This window comes from Myotis lucifugus, unplaced genomic scaffold (assembly GCF_000147115.1).
Source record: "Myotis lucifugus unplaced genomic scaffold, Myoluc2.0 scaffold_352, whole genome shotgun sequence".
Classification (NCBI taxonomy): domain Eukaryota; kingdom Metazoa; phylum Chordata; class Mammalia; order Chiroptera; family Vespertilionidae; genus Myotis; species Myotis lucifugus.
Window position 1 is genome coordinate 719,092 of NW_005871400.1, and position 22,448 is coordinate 741,539.

The 22,448-nt window shown below is 42.9% G+C and overlaps 1 protein-coding gene across 1 annotated transcript in view; it reads left to right on the plus strand.

The window, feature by feature from the left end:
- LOC102423824 (ATP-binding cassette sub-family A member 3-like) overlaps nt 1-22,448 on the plus strand; it is a 372,708-nt gene that overhangs the window by 292,942 nt on the left and 57,318 nt on the right. Inside the window, 2 exon segments of the mRNA XM_014466690.2 lie at nt 17,477-17,723; nt 17,866-18,070. Of these exon segments, the coding sequence (XP_014322176.1) occupies nt 17,477-17,723; nt 17,866-18,070 (452 nt within the window).

The following is a 22,448-nucleotide window of genomic DNA, read 5'->3' on the forward strand; positions in this document are numbered from 1 at the left end:
AACTCCCAGTTGGTCGAACTCCTGAGGGGACACTTTGTTTTTATATATGTAGATTACACTTTGGTTGAACAGATGACCGGATGACTAGACATTTAGCATATTAGGCTTTTATTATATAGGATAGCTAAGATTTGGAAACAGCCCAAGTGCCCATCAGTACATGAAGAGATAAAAAAGCTGTGGGACATTCACATAATGGAATACTATGCAACTGTAAAAAAAAGGGGGGATATCTTACCCTTTGGGGCAGCATGGATGAACCCGGAGAATATCATGCTAAGTGAAATAAGCCAATCTGAGAAAGACAAATATCACATGATTTCACTTATTTGTGGAATCTAATGAACAAAATGAATTTACCAATAAAATAAGACCCAAAGCAAGGAGGTATGGAACAGACTGACATAGCTTGATGTTGGGGTAGGGGGACGAGAAGAGATAAACCAAAGAATGTATATACATATAGGTATAGCCCGTGGACACAGGCAATAGGGTGGTGAAGACCTAGAGGAATGGGTATGGACTGGGAGGAGAGAAAGGGGGATAGGGGTGGGGACTGGAGAGACCTATAATACTATCAACAGTAATGACAGTTTTACTTCCTCCTTTCCAATTTGGATGCCTTTTCTTTTTAATTCTTACCAGATTGCTGTGGCTAATATTTCCAGTTCTATGTTGAATAAGAGTGGTGAAAGTACACAGATTTGTCTTTTTCCTATTCTTAAGGGAAAAGTTTTTAGTTTTTGCCATTTGAGCATGATATTGGCTGTAGGTTTGTCATATATGGCTTTTGTTATGTTGAGGTACATTTCCTCTGTTCCCACTTTCCTGAGAGTTTTTATAAAAAAATGGGTGCTGGATATTGTCTAATGCTTTTTATATCTATTGAGATGATCATGTAATCATTATGCTTAATTTTGTTTATGTGATACATCACATTTATTGATTTGCAAATATTATATCAGCCTTGCATTCCTGGAATAAATCCCCCTTGGTCATGGTATACAATCTTTTTAATATGTTGCTGGATATGATTTGCTAATGTTGTTGAGGATTTTAGCATCTATTTTCATCAGAATTGTTGGCCTAGAATTTTTTTCTTTGTAGTGTTTTGGGGTTAGGATAATGCTGACCTCACAAAAGTAGCTTGGGAGTTTTCCATTCCTTTGAATTTTCTGGAACAGTTTGAGGAGAATAGAAGTTAATTTTTCTTGAAATTTTTAGCAAAATTTAATTGTAAACCCACCTGGTCCAGGACTTTTGTGTGCTGGGAGTTTTTTATTACTTTTTCAATTTTATTAGTTGTTATTAGCCTATTCCAATTTTATGATTCTTTCTAAATTGAGTTTTGGAAGATTGTATGTTTCCAGAAATTCCCCCATTTCACCCATGTTGTCCAGTTTGTTGGCATATAGTTGTTCATAGTATTTTCTTACAATCCTTTATATTTCTGGGTGTCAGTTGTTATAACGCCTCTTTCATTTCATTTATTTTTATATTGTTCATACAGTTTTATTGATTTTTTTCATTTTATTTTTATTTTAATATTTTTATTTTTCTATTAGAGTTGAGGTACAGTATAGTTTCAGGTGCACAGAAACCCAGACATTGATATAACTTACAAAGTGATCATCCCAATAAATCTAGTACCATCTAACACCATACAAAGAAATTATAATATTATCTATATACTAGAGGCCCAATGCACGAAATTCATGCACAGGGGGCAGGGGGGGTCCCCTCAGCCCAGCCTGCACCCTCTCCAATCTGGGACCCCTCAGGGGATGTCGACTGTCTGACCAGCAGTCAGACATCCCTCTCACAATCCTAGACCACTGGCTCATAATCACTCACCTGCCTGCCTGCCCGATCACCCCTCACTACCTCTGTGTGCAAGCCTGATTGCCCCTAACTGCCCCTCCTGCCAGCCTGGTCTCCCCTAACTGCCACCCACTGCCAGCCAGGTCGCCCCCAACTGCCCCCTCCCTGCTGGCCTGGTCACCCTTACTGCCACCCCTTGCTGGCCTGGTCACCCCTCACAGCCTCCCCACTGGCCTGGTTGCCCCACGCAGCCTGCTGTTAAGTCATTTGGTCGTCCCTCACTAACCCCCCTGCTGGCCTGGTCACGCCACACAGCCTGCTTGTTCAGTCGTTTGGTTGTCCCTCACTAACCTCCCTGCCAGCCTGGTTGTAGGCAGCCATCTTGTGAGGGTTAATTTGCATATCACCTCTTTATTATATAGGATATAGAAAGCCAGCAACCTTAACGCTGTCATGACCAGAATGACCAGAGACCTGAACACTGCGGTCCCTCACCCAGGCCAGCCTTGACCCCCAGTGGGGACCCCCACCCTGATTGGGAGCATGGCTGGCCTGCAAACCACCAGCGGCCTTTTACCCAGGCCAGTATCACCCCCCCACCCCAGCGGGGACCCCCACCCAGAACAGGGGCATGGCCAGCCTACAAACTTCCAGCGGCCCCTTGCCAAGGCTATCCCCTCCCCAGCAGAGACCACCCACTGGATCTGAGGCCCCTATCAGGGCAGGCCAGCTGGTTCCCACCCGTGCACCAGGCCTCTAGTCCTATATAAGAAAAGGGTAATAAGCAAATTGACCCTAAAGGCAGAAGAACCAGAAGACCTCTGGACCAGTCACTATTGAGGTCCACTGACCACCTCTCGGTCCCTTTCCCTGGCTGGCAGGCTCCGATCGCCTGATGGCAAAAGAAAAACGGGGGTGGGTAGCAGGGAATGGGTGGCGCCAGGCCACACACAGAGGGTGACCCACAGTGGGGGTGGGGCCTGCGAGCAGGCAGGAACAGCTGATCTCTCAGTCCCTTCCCCCAGCCGTCAGGCACCAATCACCTGATAGTGAAAGGGGAACCAAGGGCAGAGGGTGGGGCCAGCTGTGGGCAGCCAGGAAGATGGCCCTGATCGCAGGCCAGGTCTAGGGACCATACCTGCGCATGAATTTCGTGAGCTGGGCCTCTAGTTTACTATATTTCCTATGCTGTACTTTACATTCCCATGACTATTCTGTACCTGCTAATTTGTACTTCTTATTTTTAATTCTTTATTGTTGAAGGTATTATATATGTCCACTTTTCCCCCATTGTCCTCTCCCAACCCACCCCTGTCCCCAGCCCAGGCATTGTTTGTGTCCCACCTATTGTCTGTGCCCATTGGTTATGCTTATATAGATACAAGTACTTTGGTTGATCTCGCTCATCCCCTTCCTCCCCACTGGTTGTTACTTCACCTCTTTCATTTCTGATTTTGTTTATTTGGGTCCTCTTTCTTTTCTTCTTGGTGAGCCTGCTAGAAGTTCATCAATCTTGTTTATTCTTTCAAAGAACCAGCTCTTGGTTCTATTGATCTTCTGAATTGGTTTTTTGTTGTTGTTTGTCTCTATGTTATTTATTTCTTCTCTGATCTTTATAATCTCCTTCCTTTTCAATTACTCTAGGATTTTCTTGTTGCTCTCTTTTTAAGTCTTTAAGTTTTAGGGTTAGATAACTTACCAGTTTTTCTTGTTTTTTGAGGTAGGCCTCGAGTGCTATGAACCCAGGATTGTTTTTACTGTGTTCCATCAATTTTGAATTGTTGTGTTTTCATTGCCATTTGTTTCCAGGATGTTTTTTATTTTTTCTTTGATCTTTTTGTAACCCAATCATTGTTTAATAGCATGCTACTTATATTCCATGCATTTTATTGTTTTTGAGTGTTTTTACTGTATTTGATTTCTAATTTGATGCCATTGTGATCTGAGAAAATGCTTGATATGATTTCAATCTTTTTGAATTTGAAGAGACTTAGCTGTTGTCCTCATATGTGGTCTATCTTTGAAAATACCCCATGTGCACTTGAGAAGAATGTATATTACATGGCTTTGAGGTAAAATGTTCTGAAGATATCAATTAGTTCCATATGATCTAGTGAGTGGTTTAGGTTTAATTTTTCTTTCTTGATTTTTTATTGTTTAAAGTATTACAATTAGTAGTATATATGTCTCCTTTTTTTCCCCATTGACTTTCCCCCAGCCTCCCCTAACCCCCAGCACATGGCCTCACACCCCCCGCCCCAGTGTCTTGCGTTCATTGGTTATGCTTATATGCATACATACAAGTCCTTCAGTTGATCTCTTACCTCCCCGCCATCCCCCACCAACCCTCCCCAGCCTTCCTGATTCTTTGTTGGTTTTTTTGTCTAGAAGATTTATCCAGTGATGTCAATTGGGTATTAAAGTCTGCTACTATGATTGTATTGCTGTTGATCTCTCACTTGATATCTTCCAGAAGTTTCTTTTTATGTATTTGGGTGCTCCTGTATTGGGTGCATATGTGTTTACCAGAGTTATATCCTCTTGTTGTATCAATCTTTTAGTATTATGAAGTAGCGTTCATTATCTCTTGTTATGGGCTTCACTTTGAGGTCTATTCTGTCAGATAAAAGTATTGCTACGCCAGCATTTTTTTTTTAATTTCCATTTGCCTGGAAAAATTTTTCCCATCCCTTCACTTTCTGTCTGTATGAGTCCTTTGTTCTTATGTGTGTCTCTTGTAGACAGCATGTATATGAGTCATATTTTCTTATCCATTCAGCCACCCCATGTCGTTTGATTGAAGTATTTAATGCATTTACATTTAAGGTTATTATTGATTTTTCACAGAGAGGAAGGGAGAGGGATAGAGAGTTAGAAACATCAATGAGAGAGAAACATCGATCAGCTGCCTCCTGCACACTCCCCATTGGAGATGTGCCCGCAACCAAGGTACATGCCCTTGATAGGGATCGAACCTGGGACCCTTGAGTCCGCAGGCCGACGCTCTATCCGCTGAGCCAAACCAGTTAGGGCTTAAGGTTATTATTGATAGGTACTTTTCTGTTGCCATTTTTATCCTTTATGTCTCTGTTTCTCCTTCTCTTTCTATTCATATTTTTTACACTAGTTCCTTTAGTATTTCCTGAATTGCTGGTTTGGTAGTAATAAACTTCCTTAGCCTGTTTTTCTCTGTGAAGCTCCTGATTTCACCTTCAATTTTGAATGATAGCTTTCCTGGATAGAGTATTCTTGGATTCAGTCCCTTGCTTTTCATTACTTTGTATATTTCATTCCATTCTCTTCAGGCCTGATGTGTTTCTGTTGAGAAATCATTTGATAGTCTAATGGGAGATTCTTTATAGGTAACATTCTGTCTCTCTCTTGCAGTTCTTAATTTTCTTTCTTTGTCATTAACATTTACTGTTGTACATACGATGTGCCATTGTGTGGGTCTTTTTGGGTTCATATTTGTTTGGGACTCTCTGTACTTGTGTGATTCCCCTGCCCCACCCCCCACCCCCCTGCCAGGGAAGTTTTCTGTCATTATTTCTTCAAATAGTTTTTCTATTCCTTGCTCAGCTTCTACTCCTTTTGGAACTCCTATTATGCTGATGTTGCTTCATTTCATGTTGTCCCAAAGCTCCCTTAAACTCTCCTGCTTCTTTTTAATTGTTTTTTCCAATTGCTGTTCAGATGGGTGTTTTCTTTCTAACCTGTCTTCTAACTTTCTGATTCAGTCCTCAGCTTCTTCTAGTCTACTATTGAAACCTTCCACTCTGTTTTTTATTGCAGCTATGCCATTCTTCATTTCCTCTTGATTCTTACCCATGTTGGTGAATTTCTCATCCAGATGTTTGAGCATCCTTATAACCAGTACTCTGAATTTTCTTTGACAAATTTCTTGCCTCCATTTCATTTAATTCCTTTTCTGGCAGTTCCTCCTTTTCTTTCCTTTGGGTATTGTTTCTTTATCTCCCCATTTTTGCTGTCCCCTTGTATTTTTTTCTACCTGCTTGAAATCCAAGAAGTTAAAGCCCTTAGTGGTCCAATGGTCCAGGACTCCTTAGGCCAGAGGCTGGGTCTGTCTTGAGTCTCAAGCCTTTACTGTGTCTTCTCTGAGTTGTATTCCCTTCCTTCACAGATCTGGTCCCTCAGTTTCCCACTGAAGGTGGACACATGCACAGTTCTTCTGGTGTGCGACTCACTGTAGGGTCCCAGAGCCCTCTAGCATGCAATTCACTGCACAGCCCCGGCACCAGTAACAGGGTGGTACCCTAGAACCCTCTGGTTTGCCCAGTCTGCCAAGTCCTAGGCAAGGCACCATGTCGGGTGTCCCTGGCTAGCACCATGGGAATGGTCCCTTGGGGCTGGCCTGGGTACATCCCTGGCTCACATCATAGGCACGGCCCTTGGGAAGGACAGGGTGCTGTGCCAGGTGTCCCTGGCTAGCATCATCCATGTGATCCTTGGGGCTGGGCCGGGTCCAGGCTGGAGGTCCGTGGCTCACACCATTGGTGAGGGCCTTGGGGCAGAATGCTGGGCGGGTGTCTCCCACTCACAGTTGGCATGGTCCCAGGGGCTGGGAAGGGAGGGGCGTGGGGTCCCTCTGCCTTGCACTTACCAAGCAGGATCTGGGAGCTCAGGGTCCAGAAGCCCGGGTGGGGAGGGGAGGTGCAAGAGGTCTCTCTGGCCTTCAGTCACTGAGTGAATGCATCTGGGAGCTGGCCGCGAGGTAGGGTGCCACTCACTGCAGGGGTGTGGCAGTGGTCCCTCCTGAGTTATGCACGGCGGCAAGTGGCTCACGGTTCCGGTTCAGAGTGGTGTTCAAGGCCAGTCTGGGTGTTGATGTGGCTGCACTCCTGGCCTCCACTGCTCCCTCTACAAGATGGCGTGGGCTCCGCACCTGAGCCACACCTGGCCTAGAAGTGCGACGGTAATACCAGGCACTCCCTATCCAGGAGATCCTGATCCACCAGTCCCTGAAACTCCTGCAAGATCTGACTGTCCCTCCCTCACCTACACACATACCACACATGTCCACACACTCCCTTCTCACTTCTTTACTCACAATCTTTCCCTCACTGCTGTCCTGCTGGCTGCCATGTTGGGATCCTTCCCTCTTTCATTTCTGATTTTATTTGGGTCCTCTCTCTTTGGTTTCTTGGTGAGTCTGGTTAAAGGTTAATCAATCTTATTTATCTTTTCAAAGAACCAGCTCTTGGTTTCCTGTATCTCTTGTATTTTTTAACTCTCTATGTCATTTATTGCTGCTCTGATCTTTACAATTTCCTTCCTTCTACATCCTCCCTGCTTTTCTTGCTGTTCTCTTTCTAATTCTTTCAGCTGTAGTATTAGATAGTTTATTAGAGCTTTATATTGTTTCTTGAGGTAGGCCTGTAGCACTACTTTCTTCTCGGGACTGCTTTAGCTGTGTCCCATAGATTTGGGTTGTTGGATGTTCATCTTCATTTGTTTACAGGAAGTTTTTTTTATTTCTTCCTTGATTTCTTTGGTAACCCACTCATTGCTTACTAACATGCTATTTAACTTCTAGGTGTTTGAATTTTGGGGGGTATTTTCATTATAGTTGATTTCTAATTTCATGTCATTGTGATCTGAGAAGATGCTTGACATGATTTCAATATTCCAGAATATATAAAGACTTATTTTGTGTCCTAACATCTGTTCTGTCTTTGAGATTGTTACATGTTCACTTGAGAAGAATGTATATTCTGCAACTTCGGTATAAAATGTAATCAACTCATTAGATCTAGTGTGTCATTTAAAGTCTCTGATTCCTTGTTGATTTTTTGTCTAGAAAATCTATCCAGTGATGACAGTGGGATGTTAAATTCCCCTACTATGACTGTGTTACTATTGATTGCACCCCTTAAACCACCAAGAATGGTTTTATATATTTAAGTACTTTTTTATTTGATGTATATGTTTATAGGGTTATAACCTCTTGTTGAATCATTCCCTTTAATATTATGTAGTGACCTTCTTTGTCTATTTTATGGTCTTTGTTTTGAAGTCTATTTTGTCAGAAGTTATTGACACCCCAGTTTTTTGTTTTGTTTCCATTTGCATGAATTTTTTTTCCATCCCTTCACTTTCAGCCTGTGTGAATCTTTTGTTCTGCAGTAGTTCTCTGGTAAACAGTATATATATGGGTCATGTTTATTTTTCCATTCAGCTACCCTATGTCTTTTGACTATAGCCTTTAATCCATTTAAATTTAAGATTATTATTGATATGTACTTATTTAATACCATTTTTTCTTTATGTCTATGTTCCTTTCTCTATTTCTTCTTCTTCTTAAAGCAGTCCTTTCAGCATTTCTTGGAATGCTGGTTCAGTGCTACTGAATTCCTTTAGCCTTCTTTTGTCTGGGAAGCTTTTTATTTCACCTTCCATTTTAAATTATAACCTTGCTAGATAGAGGAGTCTTATTTGCAGGTTCTTGCTTTTCATTACTTTAAATCCTTCATGCCAATCACTCCTGGACTGCAAATTTTCTTTTGAGAAATCATCCAACAGCCTTATGGTGGCTCCCTTGTAGGTAACTAACTCTCTTTTTCTCTCTTGCTGCCTTTAGGATTCTCTCTTTGCATTAACTTTGACCATTTTAATTATGATGTGTCTTGGTGTGGGTCTCTTGGGGTTCCTCTTGATTGGAACTCTGTGCTTCCTGAATTTGTGTAACTTTTTCTTTCAGCAGGTTAGGGAAGCCTTCTATGGTTATTTTTTCAAATAGGTTCTCTGTTCCTTGCTCACTTTCTTCTCCTTCTGTTACCCTTATGATGTAGAAGTTGTTACATTTCATGTTGTCCCAGAGTTCCCTTAAACTACTATCCTTTTTTCTTTTTCTTTTCTTTTTATTGCTCTGTCTGAGTGGTTTTTTTCACCTGGTCTTTCAAATTGCTGATTTGAGCCTCCACTTCCTCCAACCTACTTTAATTCCTTCCAATGTATTCTCTTTTATATATATATATAGTTTTGCACTTTATTTTGCTCAGACATATTACTAATAAAAATGCATTGAATATGTTTTTTAATCTTTATTGTTGAGAGTATTACAGATGTCCCCCTACCTCCTCCCAGCCCCCACCCCCAGTTCCTGTAGCACCCCAAGCCTTCACCACTCTCCTGTCTGTGTCCATAGGTAAGATCTTGGTTAATCTCTTCCCAACCCCTCCTACCTTCCCTCTGAGATTCATCAGTCTGTTGCATGCCATTGAAACTATTTTATTCACCAGTTTATTTTGTTCATTAGATTTCTGGTTCATTTGTTTTGATTTTTAGATTCAATTGTTAATAGATATATATTTGTTGCCACTTTATTTCTTCTTCTTTTTCTTCTTCTTATTTTTCATAATCATCATCATCTTCCTCTTCTTAAAGAATACCCTTCAACATTTCCTGTAATACTGATTTGGTGGTGATGAACTTTGTTAGCTTTTTTTTGTTTGTGAAGTTCTTTATCTGACCCAAAATTCTAAATGAGAGCTTTGCTGGGTAATCTTGGTTATAGGTTCTTGCTTTTCATCACTTTGAATATTTCTTGCCACTTTTTCTGGCCTGCAACGTTTCTGTTGAGAAATCAGCTGATATCAGATGGGCACTCCCTTGTAGGTAACTAACTGCTTTTCTCTTCCTGCTTTTAAGTTTCTCTCTTTGTCTTTAACCTTTGGCATTTTAATTAGGATGTAGGCCTCTTTGAGTTTCTCTTCTTTGGGACTCTCTGCGCTTCCTGGACTTGTAAGTATATTTCTTTCACCAGATAGGGGATTTTTTTTAATTAAATCTTTATTGTGTCTTCAGATTATTACACTTGTTCCTCTTTTTTTCCCTCATAGCTTCCCTCCACCCGGTTCCCACCACACCCTCACCTCACCCCCCGCCACTGTCCTCATCCATAGGTGCACGATTTTGTCCAGTCTCTTCCCTCACCCCACACCCCTTTCCCCCCCAAGAATAGTCAGTCCACTCCCTTTCTATGCCCCTGATTCTATTATATTCACCAGTTTATTCTGTTCATCAGATTATTTATTCACCTGATTTTTAGATTCACTTGTTGATAGATGTGTATTTGTTGTTCATAATTTGTATCGTTACCTTTTTCTTCTTCCTCCTCTTCTTAAAGAATACCTTTCAGCATTTCATATAATACTGGTTTGGTGGTGATGAACTCCTTTAGCTTTTCCTTATCTCTGAAGCTCTTTATCTGACCTTCAATTCTGAATGATAGCTTTGCTGGATAAAGTAATCTTGGTTGTAGGTTCTTGGCATTCATCACTTTGAATATTTCTTGCCACTCCCTTCTGACCTGCAAAGTTTCTGTTGAGAAATCAGCTGACAGTCGTATGGGTACTCCCTTGTAGGTAACTGACTTTCTTTCTCTTGCTGCTTTTAAGAGTCTCTCTTTGTCTTTTGTTCTTGGCATTTTAATTATGATGTGTCTTGGTGTGGTCCTCTTTGGATTCCTTTTGTTTGGGGTTCTCTGAACTTCCTGGACTTGTAAGTCTATTTCTTTCATCAGGTAGGGAAAGTTTCTGTCATTATTTCTTCAAATAGGTATTCAATATCTTGCTCTCTCTCTCTTCTGGCACCCCTATAATTCGGATGTTGGTACACTTGAAGCTGTCCCAGAGGCTCCTTACACTATCTTCGTATTTTTGGATTCTTTTTTGTTTTTGCTTTTCCGGTTGGGTGTTTTTTGCTTCTTTGTATTTCAAATTGTTGACTTGATTCTTGCGATCCTCTAGTCTGCTGTTGGAACTCTGCATAATATCCTTTATTTCAGTCAGTGTATGCTTAATTTCTAGTTGGTCCTTTTTCATAACCTCGAGGGTCTCATTAGATTTCTTGAGAGTCTCACCACATTTATCGGCGGTCTCACCAGACTTTTTGAGAGTCTTACTAAATTTATCAGTGGTTTCTAGAAAGTTCTTGAACAACCTTAAAAGTGTGGTTTTGAACTCTTTATCCAGTAGTTTGCTTTCGTCCATTTCTGTCATTTGTGTCCTGTTTCTTTGTCTCTGCATTTTTTATGCTTCCCTGTGTTGATAGAGTGGCTTTCTGTGCTAGGTGTCCTATAGGGCCCAGTGGCTCAGCCTCCCCAATTACCTGAGGTGAACACTCTTGGTGCACCCCCTTGTGGGCTTTGTGCACAGTCTTGTTGTAGTTAAGCCTTGATTGTTGTAGGTATCACTGGGAGGGATTGACCTCCAGGCCAATTGGCTGTGAGAATCAGCTGTGTCTGCAGTGGGAGAACTTCTGTGCTGGAGACACCCCTCCAGGCAAGACTTGCTTCAGTGGGGCTTTGGTGCTCACTGAGTCTGCCCCCTGAGTGTGTCCTTTATGGATCCGAGGAGCTGCAATCTGGATGGTCCCACTCTGACCACTGGGTATAATGGCTCCTGGATCTCTAAGGAGGTGCTAATCTAGCCTCTTCCTGAGGCTACCCAGCAGGAGCTCAGTTGTGAAGCAATGCGAGTTGCCATGGGGCCTTGAACCAGTTGCAGTTTATTAGGTAATTTTCAGATTGCAAAGGGGCAGGCCTTTCATATGCAAAAGCTGGCACACAGCTCGGGTGGGGTGGGGGTCCAAGGGGATCAACAGGGTGGAGCAAGCAGCTATGGCTGCCCTGAGAAGCCCCGCTTCTCAGTGTCCCAGCAATCGCTGCAAGCACCTCCGAGAGAAAGCTGCCCTCGAGTTTCGACCGATGCCAGACAGTCCAATTTCTCCCATATGAGTCTGGGTCTCCAGAGACTCGCCTGGAACTGGAGCTCAGAGCTTGAGACTCCCTACCGATTGAAAAAGACAACTGTGTCCTCAGCTGCCAGTCCTCTCCGAGTGCGCCTCCATACCTCTGTACTTTACTTTCGCACCGCACCTCCTCTGAGTCTCGGTATGCTTTTCTCTTTCCTTCTAGTTGTAGAATTTCCACTCAGCCAGCCTTCCTGTGGTTCTGGATGATGTCCGTTCCGTCTTTTAGTTGTATTCTTGAAGGGTTCTGCTAAGCAGCAATCTCCGGTGTTTACTTATGCTGCCATCTTGGTTTTTCCTAGACTAACATTTTTCTAGGGGATGTTTTCTGACATTATTTCTTCAAATAGGTTTTCAATATTTTTCTCTCTCTCATCTCCTTCTGGAACACCCATAATGGAAAGTTCTCCCAGAGGCGGCTTACACTATCTTCATATTTTTGGATTCTTTTTCTTTTTGCTCTTCTGATTGGGTGTTTTTTGCACCCTCATATTCCAAATCATTGATTTGATTCTCTGAATCCTCTACTCTACTATTGAATACCTATAAATTATTCTTTATTTCAGTTAGTGAAATAATTAATTGCTTAATTTCTGACTGGTCCTTTTAGTGTCTTTGACATTCTCACTAAGATCCTTGAAAGTCTCATGAAGATCCTTGAGTAACCTTATAATAATGGTTTTGAATTCTGTGTCCAGTAGTTTGCTTGCTTTCATTTCTGACATGTTTTTTGTTGTTGTTGTTGTTTTTGTTGTTGTTGTTGTTATTGTGTGTTTTTTGTCTCCACATTTTGGCTGCTTCCCTGTGTTTGTTTCTATGTATTAGATAGAGCTGCTATGTCTCTTGGAATTGGTAGAGCGGCCTTATGTAGTAGGTGTCCTGTAGGGACAGTGGCTCAGCCTCCCCAGTCATCTGAGCTGGGCACTCTAGGTGTGCCCCTGTGTGGGCTATGTGCACAGTCTTGTAATTGAGACTTGATTACTGTTGGTGTAACTGGGAGGAATTGACCTCCAGGAAAATTGGCTGTGAGGACAGTGGGAGAGCTACTATGCAGGAACACCCTTATGGAGTAAGACTTGCTCCAGTGGGGCTTTTGGTTGTTCACTGAGTCTACCTCTTGAGTGTGTCGCTTGTGGATGTGTAGAGTTATAACCTGGTATGATCTGAAGCTTTCTACCAGGTGCACTGGCTCTAGGGCCAAGTGGTACCAAGGAGGTACAAAGTCAGCCAATGCCCATGGCCACCCATTGGGAGCTACAGCGGGATCTGCAGACAAGTGCTACTTGCTATTTGTATTGGGCTTAGAGGTGCCCAGGTGAGGCCTAGCTGTGAAGCAAGATAGGCTTGTGCTAGTTGGGTCTTGGGCCTTTCATTGATAGGTTTGGGGCACACTGTCACCAGTGTATGGTAAATTGAGAGATTTTTAGCAAAAAAGCCTAAGTTAAGACAGGTCATTCATATGGAAAAACAACCACAAAAATCTTGGGTGGGGCTGCAAATTGGATGGGCCAGGGTCTTAGGGAATCCCCAGGGCTGAGCAAACAGTGTTCTTTAGGCTTATGGAGACTCAAATATGGCTGCCAGTCAGCCCTGGGATAATGGTGGTCCCAGCACAGGAACAATGACCCCTGTGAGCACCCTCATCTGGGAGAAAGCGACCCCCGAATTTCTGCCCCAATGCCAGACAATCCAGTTCCTCCCCATATGTGTCTGGATCACCTGATGCTGGAGCTCGAAGAAAGTGGGACTGTGTAAGTGTGTGCACCTGTCATTTAAGAAGAACACCTGGGATTCCAGTAGTCTTCCTGTCCCTCGGCCACAATCTGGCCTGGTTTTTACAGCCTGTAGTTATAGGGACTGCTTTTCCCAGCTCTGGGAGCCTGAGTTGGGGGTTTGGTGTGGGGCTAGGACCTTTTACTTCTCATGGAGGGAGATCGCCTCCTCAGTGACGATCTCCCTCCCAATTAAAAAAATGGCACTCATGGGTGTCAGACCAGCCCATTCAGTGCCTCCCCTCCTCCTACCAGTCTCAAGGTGCTTTCTTATACTTCTCTGGTTGTAAGATTTCCATTCAGCTGACTTTCAGGCAGTTATTAATGATGGTTGTTCTGTATTTTAGTTGTAATTTCAATGTGGTTGTGGGAGATGGTGAGTACAGGCATTTAACTACACCACCATCTTGGTTCTCCCCTCCAGTGTATTCTTTTTAAATATATTTTTATTGATTTTGAAGAAGAAGGGAGAGGGAGAGAGAGGTAGAAACATCAATGGTGAGAGAATCATTGATTGGCTGCCTACTGCATGTCCCACATGGGGGATCAAGCCCGCAACCCAGGCATGTGCCCTAACCAGGAATCAAACCGTGACCTCCTGGTACATAGGTCAATGCTCAACCACCAAGCCACACAGGCTGAGCCCCTCCAGTGTATTCTTCATGTCAGATATGGTGTTCTTCATATGTGACTCCAGATGTCCCAGTTTTGATTTGCACTTCCTTCCCCTGTGGGACTGCACTTGGCCAGCAGCACCAGCAAATTTGGGGAGTCAAATACAGACATGCCTTTGTTGGGGGTGGTGCAGGCCCTCCTTGGCCATCCCTAGAGAGGGGAGCTAGCCTCTCGCCATCTAGCTTTGTGGTGCCCCACCAGAGATGCTGAAGGGAGGCTTGCAGTGTGTGCTTCCCCCCAGGTCCGCTGCTGCCCTCCATCTATTCCCAAGCCACTCGGTTCAGTGCTTATCTGAGACTACCCATAGTTTCTTCAGAAAAAGAATGCACCTCAGATCCCCCTTGGGTACAGCCAACAGTTTTCTGTGTGGGACTTGAGCTTGGCAGGATGGTGTAACCAGTATTTGGAGAACAGGATTAGTGCACTTTTTCTGACTGGTGCTGCAAGAAATGCTGGAACCTGGGAGATGGCACCCAAGGGCAGTGTGGGATTTGGCTCAGGACTGGGACCTCCAAAGTCAGCTTCCAGATATCCAGAGCTATGCCACTCAGATCTTCTCCTTATGACTTTCATATGCCCCGAGTCTCTTTCCCTTACCAGAGCTCTGGGTGAGTGTCCAAAAGCGAGTCCTTGTGCATTAGCCCTGAAGGAGGTCACCAGGGATTCAAGCAGACTGCCTCCTCTTTTCAGTGGACAAAATCCCCATTTATTTTTGCTGTCAAAGGTTATGCAGGCTCTTCTTCCTGGCCCTGGTCTTCTAGGTTGGAGGTCCCAGCTGGGATTGAGACCCCACTCTCCTCCAAGGGGGGCTTTGGCATCCACAGTATTTCTCTAGCTTCACAGCCACAGCCCTTGAGTGCAGGGATCCACCGTTTCTGCATCTCTACCGTTCTTACCAGTCTCTATGTAGCTTCTTTATTTCAACTTTGGATATGATGTTCTTGTTCAAGTGTCCTTCTGTTGTTCATTCGGGTTAATTGCTCTACATTTTATAGCTCTAACTCAAGTTTGGTGCAGGGAGTAGGTGTGTTGCTTTCACCTACTCTGCCACCATTTTCCCACTGTATCACCATTGTTTTAAATTTTTCATCTGGTAATTTGGTTACTTTCATTTTATGTAATTATTTTAGGAGTATTTCTCTTGATCTTTCATTTGAAGCATATTTCTGTGTCTCTGCATTTTGTGTCTGTGTATTAGGTAGATCTTCTATGACTCTCAAACTTGTTAGGATGGCTTTGGGCTCGGCTGGCACAATCTTTGAGATCACCCGAGCTCTGTGTTCCAGGAATGTTTTTGTGGTTATGTGTACCCTTCTCTTGTAGTTGAGCTTGTAATGCTTTCAGCCCTTTCGTGGGTGTGGTTAACCCCTCAGACTGGCTGACTGTAAGGATAAACCTCAATCCCTGTGCACGAGTTACTGCCCTTCAAGGCTGTGTTGCTCCCAGAAGAGTCTGGCACCTGCCTCAATCTTCCTTTGGTTTTGCAACTTGTATGGTAAATTGGGTTGAACTTGATGTGGTCTGAAGCCCATCACTAGTTTTGTTGGTTTGGGGTCCATTTGGGTGGGGTTCAGGTAGAGGTTTATGTCAGATGTTGTGGGTACCTGGCCTTGGGCTACCTGTCTGGAGATACCACACTGTTCACTGTGGCTCCATCTACTGGGCCTCTGTGTACAAGGTTTGACTTCCTCCAGCTTAGAGTTGGAGGCAGATCTGTAAAGATCTGATGCTCTCTGAGGTTCACCTGTAAGCTTCTCCCCCTCACCCAGAGGTTGCCTAGTCTTTCTCCAGAGCCTTTTGAATTAAGACTGTAGGATGACCCCAGGGTAGCTGTGAGCCACAGACTCTTCACAGGTTGTGAGCTCAGTAGGACAGAGCAACTGTGTTCAGGAGATGGGGCTAGAGGGCCCTTATTGGAGGTTATTTGGTCAGGCATCAATGAGAGGAATGTGGACCTTATTCCAGACACTAACCACTCAGCTTCTGCCAGTCTCCAACTTCAGCTTTCCCAGAAGGAACTTCTTGCAGGTTCAGGTTAGATGTAACCTGCTGTCCCCTCTGCAGGAGCAAACTCACTGGGTGGAGGCACCTGGCTCAGGAGTACAAATAAAGAGTCTCTTGTTGGGGGTGATGCCAACCCACCCTAAAGGAGGGGGCCTAGCACCTTCCTCCTGGTTCCAGTCAGTAGCTTCTGAGGGACACACACTATGAATGTCCTAGCTCCCAGAAGCTCTCCCTTCTCCCCCAACCCCTAGAAATGAGCTCAGCAGGGCAGGGAATCAGGGAGTTGGAGGAGCATATTCCCATTGAGGGTAGTGCAAGCCTGTTGGAGAGGGGGCAGGCTCTTTTTCCCCTTTCCAAGATAGTGCAGGCAAAGAGGGCAGGGGGTAGAGGAGTGGCTCCTCCATCATGTAGTCACACAACCCAGCACCCGCCCATTTGATTCCTGGACAAAAGCCCTTCCAGGAGACATGCTTTGAGAGTCCCAGCTCTGCACAGCCCTCTGATTCCCTGTGCAACTGAACTCAGCAGGATGGGGTCAGCCATGTGATTCAACATGTTGCAGGGTGGGCAGTGCCAGCTGTGTGCTAGAGGTGGGGGAGACTGGTCCCCTTTCCAAAGTCACACAGTTCAGTCATTTTCTGAGTCTCCATCAAGAGCCTCCCCAGAAAAAGAGCACTCCAAAGTTCACTGCTGGATGCATTCTGTAGACCCCTCCACAGGACCTGGGCATGACAGAGTGTCCTCACCAGCCATTGGAGGACCAGACAATGCACTCCCTAGGCTGGTGCTATAATAGGAGTGCTTATCTCTGAAAGATGGTGTCTGGGTCTTCAGCAGACTCCTTCTCTCCCAGGAGAATTGAATACCCACTGATTTTCCACTACTATATGGGTCCTCTTCCCATCTCTATTGCTCTGGGTTGAGCATCCTGGCATGAGGTTGAGATCCCGTGCTCCTTGGGGGCAAGGTAGTTTTACAGCATAGATATCTTCCTGGCTTCTCAGCCACTGCATATAGGTGAGAGGGCCAGCCCTTTCTGTGTCTCTACCCTTCTTACCAGTCTCTCTGTGGCTTCTTCTGTAAATCCTTGGTTATACTACTTCAGTTCAGCTAGTCTTCAGTTGATTATTCAAGTTTGATTGCTCTATAATTTATAAATCTGGGGCTGGTGTCAAGTGAGTATAGCTGCCACCTACTCTGCAGCCATCTTGGAATCCTACTGGGTTTTTTTCAAGTTGTAGAGTATAATGTGAGATTGTAGAGAGTAATGATGGGGTAGAATTATTGAGGATCAAGACAAAAATTTTAAGTAACCATTATGAGAAGTTGGAAGAAGAACAGAAAAAAAAAATGTTTGGTCTTTCTTCTCCAATATAAGAAGTAGGTGGTTTATTACATGTTGACTCACTGACCAATTTCTTTCTTTTTTCTAGGTCATGTAACAAATGACATATTGAAAATTAAAAAGTTTAATGACTTCTCCATTATTGCCTTTTCCATTGATGTTGGGAAAAACAAAACACTATTGACAATTTTGTTCAATAATGAGGCATATCATTCAGCTACAACATCTCTGGCAGTGTTAGACAACATCCTCTTCATGTCACTCTCTGGCCCCAGTGCTTCCATTAAAGTCTCCAACAAGCCTCAGCCTCTCCCTCTTTATATTTCTCATGAAGTGTACGTATCATTTTCCTTTTATTGGAATTGAGTCTTCATATATCCCCTTGTAATTTGGCCATTACAAGAAAATAGCTACTGAAATCATCATTTTCTACTTTTATTTCATCATTTATTTGAATTTTTATTTCATCCTTTGTAGGCCTACAGATGGAAGCCGTATAGTATTACATTTGGCTTTTGGCATGGCTGTTGTAGTCGCTAGCTTTGGCCTCCAGACAGTGACTGAGAGAATCACTAAGGCCAAGCACATCCAGTTTGTGAGTGGGGTCTATGTCCTTATCTACTGGCTTTCTGCTCTCCTGTGGGATCTCATCTACTACTTCATTTCCTGCTGCCTCCTGCTGGTGAGTATTAGCTGAAGTTACATGAAGGCTAATTTTTCTATGTCACCCACCAGAAATTCCTAATCAAGTAATTATATCCTAAAATAAAACTTGTAAAGAAGTTTACAAGTTAATTATGTCAAAGAATATATTGTGGAAATGTTCTCCCTCATATTCTTTCAGCTGGAGAAAATATTTGTCTTTGAAAAGTCTCTCAAATTGGTTTCTCATGTAATTCTCAGCATGATGCCCTGGCCAAAAACTCTAGGATGGACTATTTTTTGTCACTTGTCTCTTACTACCCATATTACTTCCCACTAATTCCCAATGCTGTGTCCTTTGGTAAAATTGGACTATAGAAAACAAGGTAGAATCAAGACCTAAGTAAAGCTTCCTGTTACCATTCACCCCCACTCTCTATAGAACCTCCTACACCCTTTGTGACATCTAGGAGTCTTCCATTGTTGCTGTCATTGTCTTATAATCTAGACACACACACACATCCTAGGACCAACCCCCACCCCAGCCCCTCCACACACAACTCAAGATGGCTAGGTCTGCAAAGCAAAACTAGTTTTGACTCAGACAATTGATTTTAGACATTGAGAAAGTGGTTTAAAGAATGTACATGTAAGGATAGTACAGCATCTTTTAATGTAAAGACTTTGCTCATTAAGGAACTTGGCAACTTCTTTTGTATGCATATTGAAGTTGAGGAAGATATGAAGCTATGCAGTTACAAGGGGTAAACACAGGAGTAAAAGAGGTAAAGCTCCTTTCTTTGCAAGAGTTACTGGGAAATTAAGTCGAATAGGATAACATCTCAGCCCTCAAATAGTTCACTGTTTAGCAATGGACACAGCAGTGAAATAGATCATTATAAAATAGCATGCTAGCCGTGGCCGGTTTGGCTAAGTGGATGGAGCGTCAGCCTGCGGACTGAAGGGTCCCGGGTTCGATTCCGGTCAAGGGAATGTACCTTGGTTGCGGGTACATCCCCAGTGGGAGGTATGCGGGAGGCAGCTGATCGATGTTTCTCTCTCATCGATGTTTCTAACTCTCTGTCTCTCTCCCTTCCTTTCTGTAAAAAATCAATAAAATATATTTTAAAAAAATAAAATAGCATGCTAATTGCCACTATAATGGATAAACTACCAGTTCAAACTACACCATAGAATGGTAAAATTAGTTGTTGGAGGAAAAAAAGAGAAACTTTCCGTCTATCTGGCTCCAGCAACTTGTGAATATTGCACAGGGCCTAATATTGGTTCTGAAGGAGAACCAGGATCTCACCAGCTAGAACAGCTTCTCAGCACAGGCCAGGGGCTAGGCTGGTTGGGGCAGGGATGGTGAGGTAGTGTAGTGAGCAAGTAGTATGTACAGAAGAATCCCAAGATGCAGAGAGCAGTGTGGGGCTTCCGTCATCTCACAACAGTGCACGACTCCAGCGGTGTTCTCCTGCCAGTCTCTTCTGCTCATAGCTCACCAACCAGCCAGCATAACAAGAGAAAATCACCATCCTCTGTGACGGATGCTCCTCTCATTCTTCACCACAGGAACTTGGGTAGCTACTCCAGACATAGTCTCTGGCTTTACTAGCTCCCTTGTGTAACACAGTGCACATTGAATCAATCAGAAAACCTCTGAATAATTTCATCTCCATGTGGAGAATCCATTCTTTCTCTGACTCTTGAAGCTTGGCTGACACACCCAGCTATCCTTTCCTAGTTAATAGGTCTATATAGAAGATTATCCATTATTAATACTTATGCAAATATTGGCATTTATGGCTCATGAGAAAAGTTACTTGTCATATGTTTTTTATGTGTTACATCATTCAATAGTACAATGATGTTAATTCATTATATTTATAGACAAGGAAACAGGCTCACATAAATAAGTCACCTGTCTAACTTCACTCAGATAGTACAGTTTCAACACTGGTTGTGGTTATTCCAAAGCTCATTGTCTTTTATACATTCAAAGTCATCCTGGATAATATACTACTAATGTATGTTAAAGTCATGTCTACATCTTACTCCAGCTCCTCTATTTTGTTTGTTCTCTCTGTCCTTCTATCTCTTCCTCTCTACTCTCCCCCCCCCCTCTTTCTCTCCTCCACCCAAAATTTCCCTTAATGATTCTCAGACTGTGTGCTCTATATGGCTTCTTGGCTTTGCTTGCTTATCTGACTTGAATGGCCCTGGTTTTCAGTGGAATAGTCTCCCACCCTGCTCTGCTTCTATGAAATGCCACCAACTGGACTCATTCTTGGACCCAACAAGAGGAGGCAAGATTCTGTCATTTTGCCTAGCAGCCAGGATTCCTGTTTCACCCCTTCTCGGCCGGTCAGATTCACAAAGCAGGGGACTTTACTGCTCATATGTCAGAGACAAGGATTAAGCTATGTTGCTGACTCCAAACCCTGATGCATTATCTTCCCCAACACTGTTTTCCAGCCACCCCAGGAGATTGTTGGTGAGGGTTAGTGAAGTCCTCTGCCTTTTCCCATGACTGAGCCCATGCATGAAGGCTCAGGAAAGAACAACAAGTAACTTTTCTCATGTGTTATGTGACCAGGGACACTGTGCGGTGAGGCTTCCCTTTCATGCGGTCTGTGTGCCTGTCTTGATGACTGTTAGATATCCTATATCCCCACCTTTCTGCACACATAGAATTATTTCTTCAGCAAACATTGAACTCCTGCTTGTAAGCTAGTCTGCGCTTTAGGCATGGATACAGCATGGGGAAGGTAGACAGGGCTCATCTCATACTGGCCTCACCAAGGACTTGGATAGCAAGCTCAATGTCACTTTGGAAATATGTCTCTCATAAGCCTTCAGATGCACTATTTTCATCATTGTACAGTTCTGGAAATTTGTCCAGGAGCTACCCTTTACTCTCAATCAGGCCGTTATGCATTGGACACAGATTACTTTGCTAGTATTATTTTTTGCTATTTCATTCTCATTCATTAATTTATTTTTAAGTAAAGAGCGAAGTTAGTATTCACTTTTTCCCCTAAATAGCTAACCCATTGTTCTACCATCTTTTTTTGACAGCCAACTCCCACTGATTTGAAATGTATATCAACTAATAATACTTATTTAAGTATATTTTATATTCTTTATTCCATTAATGTATCTGTAATTTTCCATTACCAATATGTTTTGATTATGGTAGTTTTGTAATACATTTAATTATGTTTTCTGTATTGACCTTTCCCATTAATCTTCTGTGGAATTTCCTGACTATCTGGACATGTTGTGTGTTTTTACATGTAATGTTTAAAATTAGCTTATCTAATTTCAAAAATACCTGTTTCTATTTCTATTTAGAGTAATTTTGGGAGAATTTACACTTTTATCATGTTGAGTCATACCTTACCTAAAAATAGGATATGTGTTTCCATGTATCCAATATATCCAAATAGCTATTTAAATTTTCTTTGAAATAGATTCTGAGACATCTCTAAGCATTATAAGGCTTGGAACAAAGCTGCTAGGTTACTTGCTATTTTTCTGACTGTATTTATTCTTTTTATTTCACCCTCTTAATTGGAATGGGGGAAACAACTGTAGTTATAGCTGTTCAAGTTCTTTCACCTAAGCTGGCTCATTCTCTACATATACTTTCTTTACACACCATTGCTTAAATATAAACTACCTCTAAGAGCATCATAAGGTTCTAATAGGGGCTATTCTTATTTTAATCCTTCTTTTCCTCTATTAGTAGCCTTACTATACAATTCTATGATTGCTCCAAAGAGGCATCCTGGCTATCTTTAGAGAAACTGTAATTACCAACTATAATCATACATATTTCTGGAAAATTCTTTAAAAGCTGTGGCAATTCCCCTCCTCCTAATCTAGTGCAATCTAAAGTTATGCTTCTTTGTCTGATTTGCAAATGGATTAAGAAATAAATGAATAAGGTGGCCCCTGATAGGAGGGGCTTGGGGGCAGTCTAAGTGTGTGGCGTTATGCAAGAGAGGTTACATAATATGACAGCAGCCCCAGGGAAAATCTGTAGGGAAAGAGTCTACTTCTTAGGTCATTTGTTTTTCTGGGAAAATTCAGAGTCGGGCTTAAGGCAGACATAATTACTTTGACTTTAATCATGGGGTCAGGGTAGGAAATAAAAAGTAATTTTTTCCAAATGGGGGAAGAAAACAGAAAATAGAAGTATAGTCCTTCTGTTCATGAGAGTTCTCTATTGAGGAAGAGGTAATTTAGTTCAGGCTCATAAGCTAAGGCTAGCTCTTATTTCAGAAAGGAAGGGAAAGGGAGAAAGAGATGGAAACACCAATGATGAGAGAGAATCATTGATTGGCTGCCTCCTGCACGCTCCACACTGGGGATTGAGCCTGCAACCTGGGCATGTGCCCTGACCAGGAATG